This window comes from Mustelus asterias, chromosome 12, assembly GCF_964213995.1.
Source record: "Mustelus asterias chromosome 12, sMusAst1.hap1.1, whole genome shotgun sequence".
Classification (NCBI taxonomy): Eukaryota; Metazoa; Chordata; class Chondrichthyes; order Carcharhiniformes; family Triakidae; genus Mustelus; species Mustelus asterias.
Genome location: NC_135812.1, coordinates 79,631,895 through 79,656,147, shown reverse-complemented (window position 1 = coordinate 79,656,147; position 24,253 = coordinate 79,631,895). Strand labels below are relative to the sequence as shown.

General features: G+C 42.5%; 1 non-coding gene and 1 gene segment (V, D, J or C); both read right to left on the bottom strand.

The window, feature by feature from the left end:
- Positions 1-966: 966 nt before the first annotated feature.
- On the bottom strand, positions 967-1,156 carry LOC144502191 (U2 spliceosomal RNA). The gene has a single exon (XR_013499316.1). It is a non-coding gene; the product is annotated as a U2 spliceosomal RNA (small nuclear RNA).
- A 9,483-nt stretch (positions 1,157-10,639) lies between these two features.
- LOC144501964 (Ig kappa chain V region 12F2-like) lies at positions 10,640-23,381 on the bottom strand. The segment is given in 4 exon segments: positions 10,640-13,231; positions 14,816-14,958; positions 18,675-19,013; positions 23,310-23,381. Coding segments are annotated over 4 exon segments (651 nt in total).
- Between the last annotated feature and the right edge of the window lie 872 nt (positions 23,382-24,253).

The window sequence follows — 24,253 nt, the reverse complement described above, 5'->3', positions numbered from 1 at the left end:
TCAGTTGTGCTTTTGTCCTACTTGGACCACCGTTGTGTGTTTGTTATGCCTGGACACATCCTCTGCCGGCTCAGCTCCTCCCCTTGTCACCTAGTATAAAGGTAACTGTCTCCTCCCCCTTGTTCAGTTCGGGTCGTTACCTGTTGGGATGTGCTCCTGATTCTGTTATGAATAAAAGCCTACAGTTGTATTGGCACACAAGTAGTCTTTTGCCTAATTGATAGCGCATCAATGACTCAATGGGCCACGCTCGCCCCAAAACCAGAAATTCCCACCCGAGGTCAAAGGACCTTTCCATGGTCCAACCCTCGCCTGCTACATTCCTCCCAATGACTCTAATTCCAGCCTATGTACATATTAACAAAATTGTCTATTCTGATGATCCTGCCTAAATCATAACTGTGCAAATATTTATTTACATACATTTATAAATAACACTCTCATTTCCAGCCAATATCAGTCTTGCCCTGGGAGTTCAATTCCTTCGTTTTAAGTAGGTGGAATTTTACTATTGAATATACCCAGTTTTTAAAAAATCCAATTCAATCAAATCAAGTCCAATTCAGAGTCTCAACAAGTGAGACATTCCCGATCCAAGCTGACAAGACAGGGCTCGCACCTCCTGTCTTGGGCTTGATCTACATCAGTGGTTCCCAAAGGGTGCGGCGTGCCACACTGGTGCGGTGAGGGGGATGGCAAGTGTGGTGGGAAGATTCAAGGACAATCAAAGAAACATTGAAACATGGATAGATATTTTTCCAAAGTGAGAGCAAGAGCATCAAGTGATGCTGAGGACGATGTCCCATGATCATATTATAAAGTAGTTGTGTTCTATGTTATGAATCAAGCACTGCTAGTTGTTTATTTTTGTTTTTGAATGTATTTCTTATCAATAAAAAATTCAGTGTGGCGCGAGCAAATTTTTATTCCGAAAGTGCGGCCCAGTGAAAAAGGTTTGGGAACCACATGATCCTAGCTGATTGGAGTAGGCATTGCACCTCCTCCAAGGCTTGATCTCATTTGCATCTTAGCCAAAAGGCCGAGATGCCACTCTTAAAAATAGCTTCAAATGAAGCTAAAATGTAACCTAATGACTTCAACCAAGTACAGCATGTCGATACTACACTTGATCTTAGCCAAAAGGCCGAGAAGCGATTTTACCCAGTTGCATTAGACACAGATTACCTTAGCTTCTGCAAGGGTGGAGTTGATGAGAAGTAGATTTCTGGTGTGAAAGAACAGGCTAACCTACAACATATTTTCTCTTGCAGGATAAAACAGCATTACTAAGTGTTAAAACATACGTTTTCAATTGTTACATGTAACTGCAAATGTCATGATTTGTACTTTTCATCCAAAGCAATTGTCACCCTTTTTAACCGGTAAAATGATGTTAAATGATGAAATCCTTCACTGACCAATTCCTGTAAAGGACTGGCAAAAATTCTGTAGCAATTTTGCTTCCAGATGTTTTTTTAAAAGTTTATTTATTAAGTGTCACAAGTAGGCTTACATTAGCACTGTAATGAAGTTACTGTGAAAATCCCCTGGTCGCCACACTCTGGTGCCTGTTCGGGTACACTGAGGGAGAATTTAGCATGGCCGATGCACCTAACCAGCAGGTCTTTTGGACTGGGAGGAAACTGGAACACCCTCCCTCACCTGGAACACCTGGAAACACAGACACGGGGAGAACGTACAAACTCCACACAGACAGTGACCCAAGCCTGGAATCAAACCCGGGTCTCTGGCGCTGTGAGACAGCAGTGCTAACCACTGTGCCACCCATGTGTAAGAGAGAATAATAATATACATTGAAATTGCTGTTCTCTTTTCACTCAAACATTGAGGTTGGGGTGAATGGGTATTAACTGACATTGTTTTTTTTAAATTGATCAGAAAATTGGGTGCTTGTCAAAATAATAGTTTGTGACAAATTAAGGATTTAAAAATGAAAATGTTGTTGGGCAAATTGCTTTGAACATTCATTTATCTGGTGATAATGGAAATGTGGCTGTGCCTGTAAAGGTGTTGTATGGGGGTGGGGGCAGGGTGTGTGCTCCACATGGGCCAAACAGAAAGCGGCGCTGGAGGGAGGATGTGCAGACAGAGCTATGCTGCATTTTCTGTATGCCCCAGGCACTCAGGCCTCACCACCACAACTCAAACTCAGCCGACACCTTGTTAAGAGCAAATCCACTTTGCCTCCGATAGCAAGGAAACATTCGGAAAGGGATAAAATGGCTGGAAGGACTACGGAGAGGTCATTAAGACCCATTGATGCAGCTTTTGAAGCCCTGCTCCAACTGCCAGCAGGAGAAAGGGGTTTTCTCGGCGGGGTAGCAGGGCGGGGTGGACGGGGGGTGGGAGATGGGGTGGTGTGGGTGGCGGGTGGGAGATGGGGTGATGTGGGTGGGGGTTGGGAGATGGGGTGGTGTGGGTGAGGGAGAGCCGGGGGGGGGAGGGGGAGATCGGGGTGGTGAGGGCGGGTGGGGACTCGGTTTGGGTGCGGGGCCAGAGTGGGGGCAGGGACCGAGTGTGGGTGGTTGGAGAAGGGGGGGTGGTGAGTAGGAGGGAGAAAAGGTGATGGAGATAAGGACCCTGGGGGATGAGGAACATGGTTCATATAAACAGCTCTTGGCTGTCTGGCGATTTGCTGCTAATGCTCTTCCTCCTCCCTTTCTGTGCTGCTGCTTCTCCCCTTCTCACTCTCTTCCACGTCTTTCAGCCGTGATCATGTTAAGGGATGCAGCATGCAACTAAATATCTAAAGACACTGTCAGGGCTGTGCAGAGCAAGCTGCTCCATTTTAGAGGCAGCAAAAGCATCGGCGACAGTCTGTTCATTGATGTTTCTGGTGGGGGTTGTGTCAGGGTTCCTGACGTGGGCCTCGAACATTGCTCAGAGGGATTCACACCAAGTAGTCAACCTGCAATTCCACTGCCTGATTGGAATAGAGGCTGCACGGAGGATTGACTCAGGAAGAATAAACCATGCCTCCTGGTGAGAAACCTGGCACAGACCTGGAGAGATGCAGCCCTTTAGGCTGCAAACCATCCGAGCATTGAGTAGAGCAGGATTCCTCTTTATTCAGCAAAATTGCAGCATGCTGATGGTGAAGCAAGCAATGGTTCAGCGTATGGAGTTGGAGAGGTACTGCTCCAATACCTTACCTCAATCTGTCCATTAGGAAAGTGATACAGGGGCACTCCCAGCATAAAGAACCTTGGAGACCTCCCAGATGCAGTGATATGCAGCAAACTAGACAAGTAGCTGACCTCACCCTCCTGCAGCCTGGAAGATGTCGACCGCATGAAGTTAAACTCCACTGTGACCTTAAATGTTACAGTCAATGCTACAGATGCCCCACTGCAAGTCTCACATTGTGGTTGTTGTAGGTGATATAGCTCACCAGTAACCCCATTGATGAGGCTGTGACACCACACGCTGTCATTTAGTGAATGTCAAGTGAAGGAAATGACTCTGGGTGGGGTGTTGTTCCACCCCACCCCCCCATTCCCCCCATCCCCCTTCCGTCCCCCATGTCTGCTAATCCCGCTTGCCTGTCCTGCCACCAGAGGGTCTTTGCTGGCGGGAAAAGGCATAAAATCCCACCCTCTGTGTATGACCTTCCCCACAGTAACTTATCTATCACCTGCCCTCTCCTGCACTGCACTCCCTCATCTTTCAGCCTCAAAGCAGACCACCCAAGCAATAATGTATGTTTTGTAAGCTTGCTTGGAGTCCATAACTATTCTTTAACTCCTTTTGCACAACTGTACATGTGGTAACATAAAGAGGCCAACTTGTTCATGGTCCAAACAGGGACCTTCGGATTGCTGTCTGGCTGCACAGCTTGGAGTGCAATAAAAATATATTGAAAGCAAATCAAACCAACTTAGTGAAAACATGGGCAGAAATGTCAGAATTCTGTTGGAAAACGTGGGACAAGAATATTCAGACATATTAACCAGCAGCTTTGTTTGTGAAGGAAACAGAAACTCACCCATGGGGAAGTGAATAAATGATGTGGAGATGCCCGGCGTTGGAATAAACCCTTTGCCTGGTATTGTGCAGGCTCCAAACTTGCTAATAGCATTGGGACTTGCAGCATGAGTTTATCAGATATAATTAAACTAGTCAAGGGACATTGTTGTTTAGCAACAACAGATCTATTAAATTGTATATTTTAATAAGGGAAGTTATTTTTCTTTGGCGTTCTTAATATTGCAGATTACATTTAGAAATGGTTACATATCTAAAAGGTCTATTGCTTAATATGCATCATCTTTATGAGGGAGAAACTTCTGCTTCAGAAAGCAATATAAGGTGTACCTAGACAAAGAACGATGCATTTTTAAGATATAGTACAACAGCCATCTGCAGATAGAAATCAAATCTACAAACACAAAAATAATGATTAACCTCAAATATATCAAAAGCACTGACCTTGATTTTCCTGTCAGTGTCTTTGTGCATTATTAGATTTAACAGTAACCGTTAATTAGGACAAAATCTCTCAGCTGGAGTTAATGGTGACTAATGATGATGACCAGAAAAAAGTGAGGAAAAGTTTACCCACCGTCTGACATGGCAAATTCCTTGAAATCAAATGTTTCAACAACTTTACAGAAATACCTACAGTTTTTAAACACAATTTCTGAAAGGACAATTCTCAGAAAATGAAATGTACATAATTTAGTCGCAGTCATTTCTGCTTTGGATGTTTGGTCTCCTTAAAATGAAGGACCCCAAATTTATCTTTCTCATTGTCAGACCCCACTTGGAGTACTGTGCTCAGTTCTGGTCGCCTTACTATAGGAAGGATGTGGAAAAGATTGAAAGGGTGCAGAGGAGATTTACAAGGATGTTGCCTGGATTGAGTGGCATGCCTTATGAGGATAGGCTGAGGGAGCTCGGTCTTTTCTCCTTGGAGAGACGAAGGATGAGAGGAGACCTAATAGAGGTGTATAAGATGTTGAGAGGCATAGATCGGGTGGACTCTCAGAGGCTTTTTCCCAGGGTGGAAATGTCTGCTACGAGAGGACACAGGTTTAAGGTGCTGGGGGGTAGGTACAGGGGAGATGTTAAAGGTAAGTTTTTCACACAGAGGGTGGTGGGCGAGTGGAATCGGCTGCCGTCAGTGGTGGTGGAGGCGAACTCAATAGGGTCTTTTAAGAGACTCCTGGATGAGTACATGGAGCTTAATAGGATGGAGGGTTATAGGTAGGTCTAGAAGGTAGGGATGTGTTCGGCACAACTTGTGGGCCGAAGGGCCTGTTTGTGCTGTAGTTTTTCTATGTTCTATGTTCTATGTCATTTATGCAGCAAACAACCTACAATCTCTGTAAACATTTACACCAGTCCCATTAATAACTTAAGATTTATTTGGACATTTCCTACAATAGCAACAAAGTATTCATCCAACTCAACCTTTCACTCATCCGAATTTTGACCTCCCATCACTGTGTGGGTGTTCATTTGATATCCCCACACCAAATTCATCATTTACTGACACCTGTCTTTGCCGCAGTCCTCCCTGACATTGTTAAGAGCTCAATTTGCACTGGCCACTTTTGTGCTCCCTTCAGATCGTCCCCAGTCACACCTTCCTAAAAATGTCATCTTTAAACCCTTTGCCCCTGTCAACAACTATCAGAGGTTGAACCAACAGAAGAGTGAGTAAGTGTGTGCATGTGTGTGTGTGTGTGTGAGTGAAAGTGTGTCTGTGTGTCTGTGAGTGTGAATGAGAGAGTATGCATGGGAGCAAGACACAGTGTGTGAGCGAGGGTGTGTGTGTATGTGTGGGTGAGAAAGTGTGAGCGAGGGAGTGGGTATGTAAGAGCAAGGGTGTGTATGTATGTGTGTAAGCGAGGGAGCCTGAGCGAGGGAGTATGTGTGTGTGAGTGAGGGAGTGTGTGTATGAGTGAATGTGTGTGTGATTGTGTGCATGTGTGTGTGAGATTGTGTATGAGTGAGGAGTTTGTGTGTGTATGAGTGTGTGTGTGTGTGCGCGAACGTGTGTGTGTGAATGAGAATGTGTGTGAATGAGCGTGTGTGTGAGAGCAAGTGTGTCTGTGAGTGAGTGTGTATGTCTGGGTGAGAGTGTGTGAGATTACGGGGTGAATTTTCCCATTCCGCCCGCCATGGGAATCATAGTGGGTGAGAGGCGGATCACGCAAAGGTCCATTGACGTCGGGCGGGATTTTCCGGTTTCAGTGTGAGCACAGCCGGAAAATCCCACCCTGTGTGTGAGTAAGAGTCAGTGCGTGTGTGTGAGCAAGAGTATGTTTGAGATTGTGGGGCAAATTTTTCTCTACCGCTCACCACAGGAATCGGAGCAGGAAAGGTCCATTGACCTCAGGCGGGATTTTCCAGTTTTGGGGCGAGTGTTGTTGGAGCTGCACCCATCCAGGCAAGTGAGGAGTATCCCATCACACTTCTGACTTGTGCCTTGTAGATGATTGACAGGCTTTGGGGAGTCAAATGGTGAGTTACTCGCCACAGTATTCCTAGCCTCTGACCTGCTCTTGTAGCCACTGTGTTTATGTGATGAGTCCAGTTGGGTTTCTGGTCAATGGTAACCCCAAGGATGTTGACAGTGGGGGATTCAGTGATGGTTACACCATTGAATGTCAAGGGGTGGTGGTTAGAGTGTCTCTTTTTGGTGATGGTCATTGCCTGGCATTTGTGTGGCGTGAATGTTACTTGTCACCCCAAGCCTGGATGTTGTCCAGACTTGTTGCATTTGAACATGGACTGCTTCAGTATCTGAGGAGTCACGAATGGTGCTGAACATTGTGCAATCATCGGCAAACACCCCACTTCTGACCTTATGACAGAGGGAAGCAGCTGAAGATGGTTGGGCCTAGGACACATGTCTTTTTGGTCGCTGTCAAGTGAAAGAAGTAACGGCAGCTCAGAATTCACAGCTTGGTACAGATGTAGTTGAGTTTAAATGAGGATAGGTTCTTCCTTGTAATTTATTTCATCAACAGTGGGGGAGGTGGCAGCACAGTGGCACAGTCGTTAGCACTGCTGCCTCACAGCACCAGGGACCCATGTTCAATTCCGGTCACTGTCTGTGTGGAGTTTGTACATTCTCCCCTTATCTGTGTGGTTTCCTCCAGGTGCTCTGGTTTCCTCTCACACTCCAAAGATGTGCGAGTTGGGTTGATTGGCCATACTAAATTGACCCTAGTGACAGGGGGATTAGCAAGTTAAATATGTGGGGTTCCGGGAGTAGGGCCTGGGTGGGACTGTGGCCAGTGCAGACTCGATGGGCCGAGTGGCCTCCTTCTGCACTATGGGGATTGAATAAACTGGGATTGTTCTCCCTGGAAAGATGGAGGCTGAGGGGCGACCTGATAGAAGCTTATAAAATGATGAGAGGTATAGACAGGGTGAACAGTTGAAAGCTTTTTCCCAGGGCAGAAATGACAATTACAAGGGGCCACAAGTTCAAGATAAGGGGGAAAAGGTTCACTGGAGATGTGCGGGGGAAGTTTTTTACACAGAGGGTGGTGAGAGCCTGGAATGCACTGCCAAGTGAGGTGGTTGAGGCAGTTACGTTAGCCACAATTAAGACTTATTTTGATAGGCATATGAACAAACAGGGAATAGAGGGATATAAGCGGTTGCTTTGCATAGATAAACATGATCGGTGCAGACTTGGAGGGCCGAAGGATCTGTTCCTGAGCTGTTCTGTTCTTTGTTCTTGTTCTTTGATTCTATGAACAGGAATGCTGCACAAATTTGAATTGCAGTAGATGAAAGAAGTATGTGGTCACGTTGTGTCACTCTGTAGCACATCAACAGGTAACATTTCGGGAGTGCAGAATATGGATCTGGTACATGGTGAGCTATTAGTTTTGGGCAGGTTGCTTTGGGAGATTTTGGTCAGGCATTAACTCTCCTGTTGGAAATTTGGAATGCTAACCATTCTGTTCTTTGTGCATATTCCGCCCTTTAGCTCATCAGCAACTCCAACAAGATAATTAAGCAGGCATGAATCCTTTTGTTTTGCCGAAGGAGTTGTTGTGTCAAAAGCAAAATAAAATTGGTTAAGAATTGTAAATAATGCAGAATAACCTTCATGTTGGATGCAAAAGCAAAACTCTGTGACCTCTTTCCCAAACTAACAAATTGGAACCAAATGCAGATTGGTCAGAGTGAGTCAAAGTTAAATTAAATTGCTTTTAGTCACCAGATGGTGATGATAAACTAAACTGATAATCTTATGTAATCCACCTTGCTTTATGTTTAGATGAAAAATAACTTCACCCTCTGTACTGACTCGCAGTTCTATGGAAAATTACATAACCCCCTGTGGAACAACCTTGTCAAAGACATTATAAAAGGAAATCATTAGTTTAATTTATTTTACCTTTGCGAAGCACTTGAAATGTGTTAGTACATTAAATGGACTACAATAGGAAAAGATATCATTGCAAATATGTTCGAAAAGTATTTAGAATTAGAACACTGTGATGTCTGATGGCAATACTGATGCCAGTTAAAAAGGTCACCTTAATAACATTGCACGGAAAAAGGAAACCGCAACTAGGTCAGAGCTAATGAGAGTTCATGATTGACTCTAAAGCTTGACTATCTCCTCGGCCAGAAAACATTGCCACAGAACACTCGAATTTTTGTTTTTTATTAGCCGCTTCGATTGCCTCTCAGTCAGAAACATAACAGACATGGAAAGGGCAAATTTTGTATCTACGCACATAACCAATTGTTACTTATGTAGGAACAGAGACTTTCCACGGTGATTGCCCACCCCCTTGACTAATTACCAGGTAAAACAAAGAGAGTTTTCTCCTCAAATCGGAGATTACAGCAGCATAAACAGTTTCCAAACCCACAGCACGTTTGTGGTTGATTTGCTCTTGGTTCACTGTGTGTAGTGTGAAGGTATCAGGAGAGACACAGTACACTGATGTACTAGTTTGGTCTACTGAAGATCAGGAGGATGCAGGTTTGCCATTCTAAAGGTAGGTCTGAGCTTAGCCGAGTTGTCTATCAGAGAGAGGGAGTGAATAAAAAGTGCTTTCCTATACAATGGGAGAAAAATCAAATCACACTGGTGCTCTTTCTGGTGACAAGTCCTGCGGTATCATAGAATTTTTATAGTGCAGAAGGAGGCCATTCGGCCCATCGAGACTGCACTGACAACAATCCCACCCAGGCCTATCCCCGCAATATCACTTATTTACCTTGCTAATACCCTTGACACTAATTTCCCATGGTCAATCCACCTAACCTGCACATTTTTGGACTGTGGGAGGAAACCCATGCAGACATGCGGAGAAATGTGCAAGCTCCACACAGACAGTCACCCGGGGCTGGAATTGAACCTGAGTCTCTGGCGCTGTGAGGCAGCAGGCCTAGCCACAATGCCACCATGCTGCCCTTAGCACAGATCCCGGAAGAGGTTGCAGTTTCGATGTTAGTTCAGAAGGGTATGTGGAACTGACAGGGGAGAAAATCCGCATTTAGCAAAAAAAATACATTTTTATATCATAATACTTAAAGGTGATTATTTCTTCTAAATCTGACAGGTTAGGCTGAACGTAATTGATAAAGTAATGTTAAAACATACAGCATGCTGCACATGAAGAGACACGATACATACAAATGTTCACATTGTTACTGACACTAGTAGCACATTCCAGACATTGCATAGGAAGTAAAAAGAAAATGTAATTTAAGTTAAACAAGGACACCCACTGAGACACTGTGGTACAGCTGACATTTTGTGGTTAGCTTCAACATCGCACTGAGATGTCATTACTGATGTCCACATTTCCTGAATTTGTTTTTCAGAGCCATTCTGTACAATCTAATTCTTCTGTACAGTTCCTGCACAAGCCTCCAAAGTAACAATGACTTTGGTTCCTAATTCAGTATTACTCCTCTTCGGATATTAAGAACAAAGAGATTTTGTTAACAGGCTTATAAAACTCCTCAAAACTGCGGGTGGATATTGGTTGGGCAGTCCGCCTGCAGTGCTGTAGAGATTTATTTTCAAATCAGGCCCTTGCTGAGATGTAGCCTTTTGAGTTAAATGGAGAAACCTCGTGAAGCATGAAAGGCACTCGCTCAAGGAATCAGCGAGGTGTAAAAGATTCTGACTCACAGTATAAGGAGGCATCAAGCTGAGCTTTTTAAACAGCGTTAGATTCTCGATGGAGAGGGGGAATGGGAGAGTCAAGAAATGTTACAATTTTGATATTGTGGAAAAGGAATGAGAGAAGATGCTGTAATAAATCGTGTGTCAATGTTGGAGAGCGTGAATGAAATTGAAAAAGTTCGCTAACTGTAATATATCTGGAGATTGAGAGACAAATAGCAAGTTCAAAGGAGCTGTAATAGAGCAGTAATAAGAGGAAGATGACAAATTGGAGATGAAACAATCAACACAATGCAGTTCTAATTGAAATAAATATTCCAATTGAAATACTTTCAAAATTTAAAGTTGTCCAACCATTTCTATTTTAAAATGAGAACTTCTGAGTAGGCTGCAGAGATTTATTTGATTAGTTTCCATTACCTGAATCACAAAATGGTCCTTGAATTTAAGTTCATCATCAGCATCTGATGCGCGTTATCACACACGAGGCTTGAGATGCTCAAGGAAATAAAGGCTTTTATTTACTGTTACAACGAAGCTACCATGTATAGTACACGATCCCAGACTGAGGGGTCCCAGACAGAGCAGTGACCTTTATACCTCTCCCAGGAGGCGGAGCCCGACTGGGATGTACCACAATAACTATAATACAGGTGTAACAGCCCAACCCTAACCCCAACAGCAACAAGTAGAACAACCCATCCCTAACCCCAACAGCAACATATATACATACTCGTAGTACTGGCCAGACCCTGGCTCAGTACTATCTAGTGGGAACCAACGATGGTTCACCACAGCATCATAGAACCCCTACAGTGCAGAAGGAAGCTATTCTGCACCGACTCTCAAACAGAGCATCTTACGCAGGCCCTATTGCCGTAACTTAATTTATTCCGATAATCCCCCTAACCTCCATATCTTTGGACACTAAGGGGCAATTTAACATGGCGAATCCACCTAATCTGCATATCTTTGGACTGTGAGAGGAAACCGGAGCACCCGGAGGAAACCCATGCAGACCCAGGGAGAATGTGCAAACTCCACACAGTCACCCAAGGCTGGAATCGAACCAAGATCCCTGGTGCTGTGAGGTGGGAGTGCTAACCACTGTGCCACCGTGTTGCCTAGTTCATGATTGATTGTTAGAAACAAGAATTTGTCCAATAACTAAGATTAAAAATGTTCATAAGTTCATTTCAGAAAATATGAAAGATTGAATCTGAAAGGGTTTTGGTGAGCTCTTGAAGTTGGACCGTGGCTGAATGGATATTGCATTCCCAGTGTTGGGGAATCGAGAACTAGAGGGCATAGGTTTAAGTTATGAGAGGAAAGAATTAATGGGAACCTAAGGAGCAAGTTTTTTACATAGAGGTGGTACGTATGTGGAATAAGCTGCCAGAGGAAGTGATTGAGGCAGGGACATTGCCAACATTTAAAAGGCATTTGGACAGATATATGGGTGGGAAAGGTTTAGAGAAATATGTGCCAAATGCAGGCAAATGGGATTCGCTCAGATGGGTATTTTGTTCAACATGGACAGTTTAGGCTGAAGGGCCTGTCTCCGTGCTGTAGATTCTAATAGTCTATGATTCTATGAACTGGAATGGCACAAACATGCAACTAAAAACTGATAGACATATTGTGGGTAGTTTTCTTTTCTCTTGATGATATTTGCAGCAAACGATATGCAGCAAGAACCACATAAAATTATACATTTCAGCTGTAAGGATGTGACACCAACCCCAAAAGGTGCCAGTTTTGAACGTGTGATGATTAGCCGATCTCAATATTTTAAAATCCTGCTACCAATACAATGCAGTGAGCCTCTGCTGGAATATTGCAGCTTTAGCTGCCGGATCCGAACGTGTTGATTCTCGGCCGCACTGTTTCTGCCAAAGAAGGTTTCTTCCGAGTGTCATCATAGAATCATAGATATCATAGAATCCTACAATGCAGAGGAAGGCCATTCGGCCCATTGAGTCTGCACATACCACAATCCCACTCAGGCCCTATCCCCATAGCTCCATGCTTTCACCCTAGCTAGTCCCCCTGACACTAAGGGGCAATTTAGCATGACCAATCCACACAACCCTCTCTGTCCTCTATAACCACTTTATATTACACAAGAAACCTTCTCAGCTCCACACGCTTAAACATCAGACTGGCACTGTGTAGTTTCACACATGAAGACTCAGTGTAATGAAATATAAAAAGACTTGCTCTACCTCTGGAAACCATGTCCTAATAAAAGCTAGTACCATAATCAAGGTATAAGGACACTAAAGGAGGCAAGCTTGGGATTATTTGTTTAAAATTGCAAGCTCTGTCACGGAATGATTCATGAGAGTATCTGTATAACCACTTTGGATATTTACACTATCAACTAAGTTATTCATCTCTATACACTGACAAAATATATAATATTTTGGAATAAAGCAAGTTATCTACCATCTAAGGTATATGTCTCACATATATTACTTGAAAGTTGATGTAGCATATTTGCGTGTCAGTTTACATTCACTATTCTTCAAGAAGTTGATTAAGGATCCTTCTGCTATTGACAATAGGCACAGATTAAAGATTAGACATTCTTCAAAGGCCTCTGTGACATCCTTTAAAAAAAAGTGTGGAGATGCCTGACAACAGAAGAGACTTAAAAGCAGTGAGAGGAGGGGAGAGGGGAGAGAAAGGGAATTTTACAATGAGATAAAAGAGTAATATTTGCTCCCTCCCCTCCCATGCAAATGGTATGCTGTTCTATCATAATATACCTGTGACATATGTACAAGCAGCAGCTTCTACTAAGCAGGCTGCACTGCTCCATGGAAATAGAACTTGTTTTTACTTGAACAAACTCTTACATTGCAAAAAGAGTTGCGAACAGGTAAGAATGTTATGACTATATTGATATACTTTATCTAATAACAAAAGTACTGTCCATGCTCCAGGTTGATGTTACTTGCAAGGAAATTAACATGATTCATCTGAAGACTAACGTCCTGTGCTTTGAGTTCGCACCAGGTTCATATCTTCATACACTGAGTTCGGAGCTCTCGCACGATTTGGTTGGTCACGATGGCAGTTTTTCTTCAGCTAAAGAAGAAAACACTTTTTTTAGAAAAACAACATTCCTTTGAATTATTATTTCAATTTCCAATTGGAGAACCCTGGTCCCGAGGGAAAACTGGAAGATCCCAGAAATGTTCATTCGACATTAGCACTACAGCTATTGGTGTATTCTACTTTTATAGTAAAAAGACAAATCTCCGCATTGTTTACCACTGCAAACCTAGCACAGCCTTTGTAATCTTACAGGGAGTCCCCAGAGATTCACATCTACAGGGTGTCCCCAAGACAGAAATGTTTGAGATTCACAGAATTACACATCTGTATAAATGGCGCAAGGAGTTGCAGAAATCAGGATGAGCATTGCGGCTGAGGACGCTCTCACCTCCTCCCCTGCATGTATTAACCAGAAAGCAGTGAGGTTCTGAGGAGAGGAGAATTGCTGTACTTAGCTTACTTAACTGTAAAATGCTCATTCCTCATTTTATGTCCCTGGAATCTTCAACCTTCAACAGTGAGTTCAGCAGTAAATTGAATCCTGGGTTCAATAGTAAAGAGGCAGACACACTTATGGGTGTGTACTACAGGCCCCCAAACAAGCAGGATAGAAGATCAAATATGTAATCAAATTTCAGAAATGTGTTGGAACAATAAGGCAGTAATGGTAGGGGATTTTAACTACCCAAGTATTAACTGGGATAGTTTTAGTGTGCAAGGTAGGGAGGGAGCAAAATTCTTAAATTGCATCAGGAGAACTTTTAAAGCCAGTACGTAGAAAGCCCAACAAGCGAGGGAGCAATTCTGGGCTAAATATTTGGCAATGAGCCCGGGTAGGTGAAAGGTATATCAGTAGGTGAGCACTTTACAGATGGTGACCATAATTCAACTAGATTTAGGATGGTTATGGAAAAGGATAAGGAAGGGCTAGGAATAAAAGTTCTTAAATGGGGAAAGGCTAATTTTTTTAAAGGTAAGATAAAGCCAGAAGTGCACTGGGAGCAGTTACTTGGAGATAAAACTGTGTCAGAGCAGTGGGAAGAGATAGTGAGAGTACAGGGCAAATATGTACCCGCAAAGACAAAGAACGGGACTAAGAGCAGAGGACCCTTGATGTCAAGGGACAGCATCATTTTCAAATCCTCTCTGGTCGCAGATGAAGTGTCAGAGAATTGCTAACATTGTCCCATTATAAAAAAGGGAAGTAGGGATAGACCAGGAAATTATAAACCAGTCAATCTAACCTCACTGTTAGAGAAGTTACAAAAAAGAATTCTGAGGGACAGAATATATCTGCCCTTGGAGAAACACGAATTAATCAGGGATAGTCAGCATGGACTTTGTTAAGGGAAGGTCATGTTTGACAAATTTAATTGAATTTTTTGAAGAAGTAACCAGGATTATTGATGAGGGTGATGCATTTGATGCTGTCTATATGGGCTTTAACAAAGCTTTAGATAAAATCCTTCATGGCAGACTGGTCCAGAAAGTAAAGGCCCATGGGATCCAAGGCAAAGTGGCACTAGTTGAATTTAATTTTACTTAATTTGTTTCACTTTTACTGGTTACTATCTATAAAGTTTAAGAAGTATTACAAAGATATTAGGAACTTACACGCCAGAGTAACAGAGCTAATGCACAGATAACGACAACAATTGAAGAAACGATCACACCAATTATTAATGGATCTTTATATGAGCCTCCTTTGCATATTTCTGCTCCTACGCAACTGTCTGCACAATGTTCCAGTTTGGGCTCTGAAAAGATATAAAACAGTTTTGACAAAAGGATTGCACATTTTATACCTTCACATTGTCATGAAATTATTTTCATCTTCTATCATCTTCCTGCGTTCTTTACAGAAAGTAAAAATTAAATCATTTGTTCACGCAATGTGGGTGTCCCTGGCTCAGCCAGCACTTGTTGTCTAACCCTAATTATCCTTGAGAAGTTGGTGGTGAGCCACTTTCTTGAACCCCTGCTGTTCATGTGAGGTAGATACACCCAAGGTGCTTTTTGGAAGGCAATTTGAGGTTTTTGACTCAGTAACAATGAAGGAATGGTGACATAATTCCAAGTCAGGATAGTGTGCGGCTTGCAAGGTGTGGGATCCTTTGCATGGTTTGCTTCAGTTAAAATATTTCATTTTAAGATATTTCTGCCTATGCCAAGCTTTAAAGCTAATGTGGCCATATTTTAAACTCAGCTGGGAATTCTGGGATTAGCTTGGAAAGTTGACTGCATTTTTTGAAAGTAATCTTGCAAGCCCAAACAGAAGTTTTTCATGGCCACAGCTGCCAATTGTTTATGGAAGTTGGTACCAGCAATTTCAATAACACCGATAAGAATTCATATATTGTAGTAACAGTTATCTGTTTAATTAGTTCAGCCCTGTGCGAGGTTTAGATCGAGTCTGTATGAGGACTAACTTCGGCTGGTCCCTCTCTCTTTCTCTCTCTCTCTTCCTCTCTCAAATGATCCTTTTTCGCTTTCTAATGTGTTAATTTTAAATGATGCTCAATAAAAGAATTTCATCTTTGGACCAGTGCTGCCTATGTCTACTCTAAAAAATGAACAGACCCAACACAAGGGAACCTGAAGTTGGTGGTGTTCTTATGCATATGCTGCCCTTGTCCTTCTAGGTTGTAAAGCAGTGGGTTTGGAGGATGCTATCAAAATAGGCTTGATGATTTGCTGCTGCACATCTTGTAGATCGTACACATTTTTGACACTGTGTGCCAGTGGTGGAAGGAGTGAAACCTTAAGGTGGTGGATGGGTTGCCAATCGAACAGGCTGCTTCATCCTGAATGGTGTCAAGCTTTTTGAGTGTTGTTGGAACTGCATAATCCAGGCAAATATAGAGTACTTAAACTCTTGACTTGTGCCTTGTAGATGGGGAACAACCTTTAGAGAGTCACAAAATGAGTTACTTGTCACTGGGTAGCCAGCCTCTAACCTCCATTTGAAGCAACAATACTTATCTGGCTAGTCCAGTTAAGTTTCTGGTCAATGGTAACTCCAAGGGCATTGACAGTGTGGGATTCAATGATGACAATGTGAACATGAAAGGGAGATGGTTAGATTCTCATCTTGGTGAAGATGGCAATTGCCAGGCACTTGTGTGGCATGAATGTTACTTTCACAAAGCCTTGTGAAAGTCCAGTTGTAATGAAGCACTTTCGCCGACATCATTTGAAGCACAAAAGGTATTTATTAATAAGAAAAACTATACAGCAGTACAGCAGCCACCTGGCTGCTTTAGTCCCCTACATGTCTAATGTCTAAGAGAGGTCTCCAACTCCTGAGGTGATTATCCACTCTGAGTCCCGAGCCAGGTGACCCTTACTCCTACTTTTGTCCTTAAAGGGACAATCACCACAAAGCACCACACCAGCAATGAGCTGCTGCATTTGTTCTGAATCTATTACATTGAGCATGGTGATTGTGCACAATTCATGGTATCAGTGTGAAGATAGGACTTCATCTCCACAAGGACTGTGTCGTGGCCACTCATAGCAATATTGTCACATACAGACGAATCTGCAACAGGTAGGTTTGTGACGAATTTTCCTTTCCGTCCTCTCACCACCTACCACATGCCCAGTCTGGTAGATCAATCCTTTAAGACTTGGCCAACTTGTTCATGTTGGCACTACTGAGCCACTCTCGGTGATGAACATTGAAGTCCCCGTGACCACACCATTGTCTACACGGTACTGCCAATGGGGCATGATATACCCAGGGTTGGTGATGAAGAAGCCCTGGACATTGATTGCAACCATAATTCATGAACAGGACCATGTCAGAGTGTTACTTGACTAGTCTGTGTGTTGGCTCTCATGTCTTGCCTATGTCCACAGATGTTAACAACGAGGATTTGCAGGGTTAGCTTGGTTGGGTGTGGATTTATTATCATCCGTGCCTAGACAATACAGGGTGGCACATAACATCGCATTCTGCATTTAATGTTCTGTGAACACTTATAAACTTATGATGCAAGAAGTCTTCTAACAATGCCAATGGTTGAAATGATGCTTATGCACAGACCAAAGCCACTTAATGTTGATGGGCAGGTTAGTTGATGCACATCTACAGAAGTAGCACAGAAAAAAATGCAAACTTGTTTTGTTTATAATTGAATGATCATGTTGTAATTATTTTCAAAGAAGGCTAAGCCCTAAAGCAGCATATAAAGGAGAAAAAAGCAAAATGGTGTGGATGCTGGAATCTGAAACAAAAACAGAGAATGCTGGAAAATCTCAGCAGGTCTAACAGCATTTGTGGAGAGTCTGGATGACCTTCGTCAGAGCTGAGGAGAAGGGAGAAAGACTGAAATACTTTTACAAGGGAAGACTTTCTGGATAGATTTTCAGGCTAAATCCAAACATGCCCGGCATATTCTATCCAAGAATGCTTATAAAGTGGACTGAGGGAATTTCTAATTCCCTCACTGATACTTTTCAAATTTCTTGTGCATAGGGCAATGTCTAATCTTCTGCAACGCTAAGTATGACTCTAACCAATGCATATTTTCCCTCTGATACTGATTGACTCCAGTTTTGATGCTACACTCAGTCAAATGCTGCCCTTATGTCAAGGGCAGTCACTCTCACCTCACCTCTGGAGTTTGACTCTTTTGCCTGTAGTTGAACCAGTGCTGCAATTAGTTCAGGGTCTGAGTGGTCCTGGCAAAACCCAAACTGGGCGTCAGTGAGAAGGCTATTTCTGAGCAAGTGCCACTTGATACACTGTTGATGACCCTTTCCATCACTTTGCTGATGATCAAGAGTAGACTGATGGAGCGGTGATTAGCCGGGTTGGATTTTGTGTGCAGAACATACCTGGACAATATTACAATGAGCGGGTGGTTGGGGGGCTGACAGTTGGCCATGTTCAACTCAGTAAATATGCACCCGTAAGAAGCATGGTGAATCTCATGGCGGGGCCTGCAGGAAGTCAACGCCCCCCCCAACCCCCCGCACCACCCCCCACAGTCACACCATGGAGTTAATGGGCCTGTCAAGGGTGGCATGATGGCACAGTGGCTAGCACTGCTACCTCACAGCGCCAGGAACTCGGGCTCAATTCCCGGCTTGAGTCACAGTCTGTGTGGAGTCTGCACATTCTCCCCGTGTCTGTGTGGGTTTCCTCCGGGTGCCCCGGTTTCCTCCCACAGTCCAAAGATGTATGGGTTAGGTGGATTGGCCATGCTAAATTGCCCCTTAGTGTCAGGGAGACTAGCAAGGGTAAATGCATGGTGTTGCGGGGATAGGGTCTGGGTGGGGTTGTGGTCGGTGCAGACTCGATGGGCCGACTGGCCTCCTTCTGCACTGTAGGATTCTATAATTCTAAGAACAACAAAAATGTCATATGCTCTCACATAGCCATTCTTTATCTACATAAAGATATTATTGTTAAGCAATAACTTTTCTTCAGTAAATTATGTTGGGTGAAAATTTGAAAGAAACATACCTGACACAAACAACATTGTTCCTTGTCCAAATGCATTTGATACTGTAACCTTTCGTATTCCAAACACGCAATAGTAAATATCTGTGTCATTTTCCTGGAGATTATTGAGGGTTACAGTGAAGTTTTTTTTGTTTCCTTTAAACTCAGTACGGTTGATATATGAGTCATGCACCGTATTAACACGATCGTGGACGTAGATCAGATCGGTGGGAACGAAAAGATTTCTTCTTAAATAGATGCCCACAAGGGTATCGTCTTCAGATGAAAATCCGCAGTTTATTGAAACAGATCCTCCCCCTTTCACTTGTTTAACAAAAGGAGACTGAAAAATGCGACTGTCTGTAAAATATAGAATTGAAGATATAGTCAGTACGGTCATAAAGCACTGAATGTGATCAATTATCAAATAAAACTTTTCCTTCATGTAAATTATGTCATAATCATTACACTTCATGAATCATATTAATATTTTAGGGGATTTTTAGCTTTGGGAAGAATAAAATTAGACCGTGGAATATTGTGGCTTAATTCTTTCAGCAACTAATGGGAATTTTGAATTTCTTTTCAAATGTTAAAAGTCTCTGTGATAACAATATGTCATTAATTAAAGGAGAACAGAGTTGTAGAAAGCTGGGGTGGTTTTGTGTAATCTCTAACACTCCATGTTACAGGAGAAAGATGTCTGCTTTTCAACAGCTGAGAGTCTAGAGACTAAAATTTCATTCAGGCCTGAAGCAGGCACAGGGATTAAGATGCACAAGTACCCCGCACCTAATTTTGGTGATGCAGGCAACATGGTGGCACAGTGGTTAGCATTGCTGCCTCACAACACCAGGGACCTGGGTTTGATTCCCAGCTTGAGTCGCTGTCTGTGAGGAATCTGCACGTTCTCCCACATGTCTGCGTGGGTTTCCTCCACGTGCTCCGGTTTCCTCCCACAATCCGAAAGATGTGCTGGTTAGGTGCATTGGCCATGCTAAATTCTTCCTCTTGGTATCTGAACAGGTGCTGGAATGTGATGACCAGGGGATTTTCACAGTAACTCCATTGCAGTGTTAATGTAAACCTACTTGTGACTCTAATAAATAATAAAAGCGGTACAAATGTCATGGTGCCTGCTCATCTCAATGATAGTAGTGTGCAGATCAGTGCAAAATGCAATGTTACAGGGGCCTAAGTTCATCTGTGGCCAGCACAGCTTAAAGCAAACCTGCAACTAACAAAGACAGCTTGTTTCTCTTAAAGAGGAAATGCATTTTGGTTGCAGCAGTTGGTGGAGCTGATCTTAAAGTCTTTAATCGAAGGAAGCAGACTACTAGTGGAACACTGGCCAGACAGAAGACTCCCAAGTTTGCCGACCTAGTTTTGGAGGCCTTACTCCAGAAGGTCAAAAGAAGGAGGGGATTCTTGTCAGAGGTCAGGAGGCTCTGCATATAGACTGCATTAAGGGAATGGGATCAGGAACAAGGGAGGCGAATTCCGGGATTCAGACTGACGTACTGGAAAAATTTCATTGATCTCCAAAGTGGCCAAAGTCAATAATGTACCTTCCACATCTCCTACCCTTCACATCATCAACTTCTCCTGCATTCAGTGGTGAGAAATGGGGACTTGATGCTCCACCTAACTCTCAAACACTAATCACTGCTGCAAGCTTCATGCTCATATCTTGAAACTCTAGCTCTTCAGCTATGACAGGTACATTTCCTAACCATGATGCAGCACACTCACTAACATTCTTCTCTTTCTCTTTTGCAAAAAATGATCATACGTAACAGGAGGAAGCAGCAGATAACCCTTGAGGAACAGACACCTACATCCCCTGAGTCCTTTGGAGGAGATGGTGCAACATATTATGGGTCCAGCAGTGACAGTGTCTAATGTGTCCATCACCACTGAACACATTCAGGATGATGGTATGTTCCTGCCTTATGCAATTTTACAAATTCCACACCACCCTCATCCTGCAATCTAGTGCAAAGTGCAACCTACAGATAGTTTGACCATGAACTTCTTGCATTCCACACAACGCCCTACCCTCACCCCAACTTTCCCCATCTGCAATTTTACTTTCTGATACTAAATAACTGCTGCCTGGCCTCTAGTGCAGCCTCACCATGAATGTTGTGGGCAAGAGCTGAAGATGCACCATTACTTGATCTGATACTTGCAGCCACCAATTCAGAGGTTGGCACTGGGTGTATTTTAGGGATGCATGTACTATGGCTAATTCACCTAACCTACACATCTTTGGACACTAAAGAGTAATTTAGCATGGCCAATCCACCTAACCTGCACATCTTTGGACTGTGGGAAGAAACCGGAGCACCTGGAGGAAACCCACACAGATATGGGGAGAATGTGCAAACTCCACACAGAATCTGCAAATTTAAAATGGCTGACTTGGGGCAATGAGAGATGGACAACAATTTATATTTTTTGCTGTCTGATCACCCTCAGCTCATGCACCATCTCATTCTAATGTGGCAGTGCATGCATTCTAATCACACACAGCTACCAATAGTGACGCCCTCGGCAGCCACAAGGAGATGCATAAGTGCAATCTTGCCAAGAACTCCTCTTTAATTTACTTTCCCATCCCTGCACAGCTCTTCAAGCATTTATGACTGTCACATTTGAAAATATGTCAATATTTTCTTATATATATCTTTATGATGGAAAGATTACAAGATTTCTTCCTATGGTTGATTTTAAATCTAACCGATTCTCAGTTATTTTAAGAGCTGTGAACCTAAACAAAAATAGTATTGGGCTAACTCATGGTGGTTTTTGGTTGCAAAAATGCTTTGTGTGGATCTTCAGTTATTGAAGAGAGAAGAAAACAATATTTTTGCTTCAATATAAAGGTTTCCTCACCTTTTGGATTGCATGCTGACAACATATTCAGAAGGGGTATAAAGGCACAGATACACTGACAGCCCTTACAGGTTTTCAAATTGTCCATCATTTTTTAACCATAATCTGCAATCGGTGTTTGGCCTGAATTCATAACCCGATATTAGGTGAGGAAGATGTAAACGTGCTTTAGCATTTGTCTAAAAAATTGTGTCAACAATTCTTTTTGTTGTTTTTCGTATAATCCCTGAATTTTCTGAAGCATTTAGCTGTTGCTTGGAGGCGGATCCTCCCCCTTCTCCAATCAGCTTGACTCATGTAGATCAGGCCCAGGACAGGGTGGTTTTGGTCTCCCGTCCTGTCTTGTCAGCCTGGATCTGAAATGTCTCAACTTGTTGAGACTCTGAATTGGATTTGATTTGATTGAATTGGAAAAGTATAAAAAAAAAATTTAGCTGTTGCTTGAATTGTCAATTTGCTGAAAATTTCTGCAAGTTACATATGGTCAATTAAACCCATCATTGTGTCTAAGATGATGGTCAGGTACATAGTTGCAGACATAAAATGTACAGTAGGATTTAAGAAAGTATTCATTGCATTGAAGGAATTTGTGAAGCCAATCAAAACTATTTTGAAGCGACTCATCAATTAATCTATAGGAACGCACATATTAATGTTCATTTGTACTTTCCAAAAATTGTCAAAACTGGGATCGAAATCACTTTGAAAATATTTTTGGATTAAAAATTTGAAACAAAAGAAATGTGAATCAATTTTTTTGATCCTATTGAAATGACTATTATCCGATTGAGAATAGATAAGGCTATTAAAAGCTCTGATTAATTTCAGCTGCAGCACTCCAGTAGAGATGCAGTTTTGAAAGAGTGTTTTTGTGATAATGAAAGCTTTTACACGCTGAATGTAATTCAAATTTTTTAAGAAGCTAAAAGGCCCGCCAGGTTTGTTGAATCAAGATCTATGTTTAAACCTCTTCACCGCTCAAAGATCTCCATTAGTTCAATGCTGTTCTGGCAAGATCTGTAATTATATATTTTCACAGTAATTCGCAGTAAAAGTCACGGGAATTTTACAGTGACTTAATTGCAGTGTTAATGTAAGCCTTACTTGTGACTAATAAATCAATTTTGACTTTTTAAACTTCTACTTTTTGTATGTAAATTGCAATTATTTTAACACCAAAATGTTTTCTTTCATCATTCTGTTTTTAATCAAACTTACATTAAAGTTATCACATCGTCACATAATAAGACATTTGCATGCATTTCTATAAGTTCCTTCTGACAAAGAAACATGTTATGATGTGGAGATGCCGGTGTTGGACTCGGGTAAACACAGCAAGAAGTTTAACAACACCAGGTTAAAGTCCAACAAGTTTATATGTGTGGCTTTTGCTACCAAATAAACCTGTTGGACTTTAACCTGGTGTTGTTAAACTTCTTACTGTAGAAACATGTTCCCAGAGAATGCTGCAGAGGCCTGAGGAAATTCTATGCCATGTCAAAGAAAAGAGAAATAATCAAAAACTTAAAGAGATAGGTTTGAAGGGAAGTTTTAAAGTTAAAGTGAAGCGTGGAGGGAATACGTTTTGGAGGAGACTTTCGAAGACAGATCGAATATGTAAGATAACTTCAGCCTCATATACTTTGTAAAACAGATCTTGGATATTTTCTTTGTGCTGAAAAGCACTAAAGTTTGAGTTAACACACCACAATTCTTAAACGATTGAAAGATTTCACAGAAAAGCCTCTTCCTTCCTACCTGTCCTTGCTCCTGAAATCATTAACAAAAAGAGAATCTGTAAGGTGTGGACTGTTTGCGCGGCCATTCTTAATGTTCACAAGGTCTTTCTGATAGCACATCTTATTGAGCACTGATGCATATCTAAATTTCCGCTTAGGTGTCAGTTCAACCCACACAAAGAGAAAATAAAACCATTGCACATTTCATTTAAACACAGAAAAATAGAATGCAGTGAATCCAATAAACAGAAATACAATATAAATATTTTACAATCAGCTGGGAATAATGCTTGTGCATAATTACATGTGTTGGAGCTAATCTGCAGCCATGGCATTGGGCTGAAAATTGTGCATCTTGTAATTATTTCATCAAACAGAATCATAGTGCATTAATCATAATCATCAACAGTGCAGAAATAGGCCATTCGGCCCACTGAGCGTGCACCAACAACAATCCCAACTAGGCCATATCCCGACGTATTTACCCTGCTAATCCCCTTGACTGTAAGGAACAATGGCCAATCCATCTAACCGACACATCTTAGGACACTAAGGGACAATTTAGCATGGCCAATCCACCTAACCCGCACATTTTTGGAGTGTGGGAGGAAACCGGAGCACTCAGAGGAAACCTGCGCAGACACAGGGAGAACTTGCAAACCCCACTCAAACAGTCACCCGAGGCTGGAACTGAACCCAGGTCCCTGGCGCTGTGAGGCAGCAGTGCTAACCACTGTGCCACCATGCCGCTCATTTGTGAGCCGAATTTCCAGTAAACATAGTGTAATAACTCCACGGAGGTGAAAGTCCCGTCACCAAGTTACTTTATTTATACAATTCATTTATACACAGCCAGCTCTCCAGTTGCTCCCTGCTGAATGCAGACTGGGAGTCTGACACACCTGCTTTAAATAGGGAGCATGAGGCTCCCTGATTTAACCATCTATTAGGACTCATCAGGTA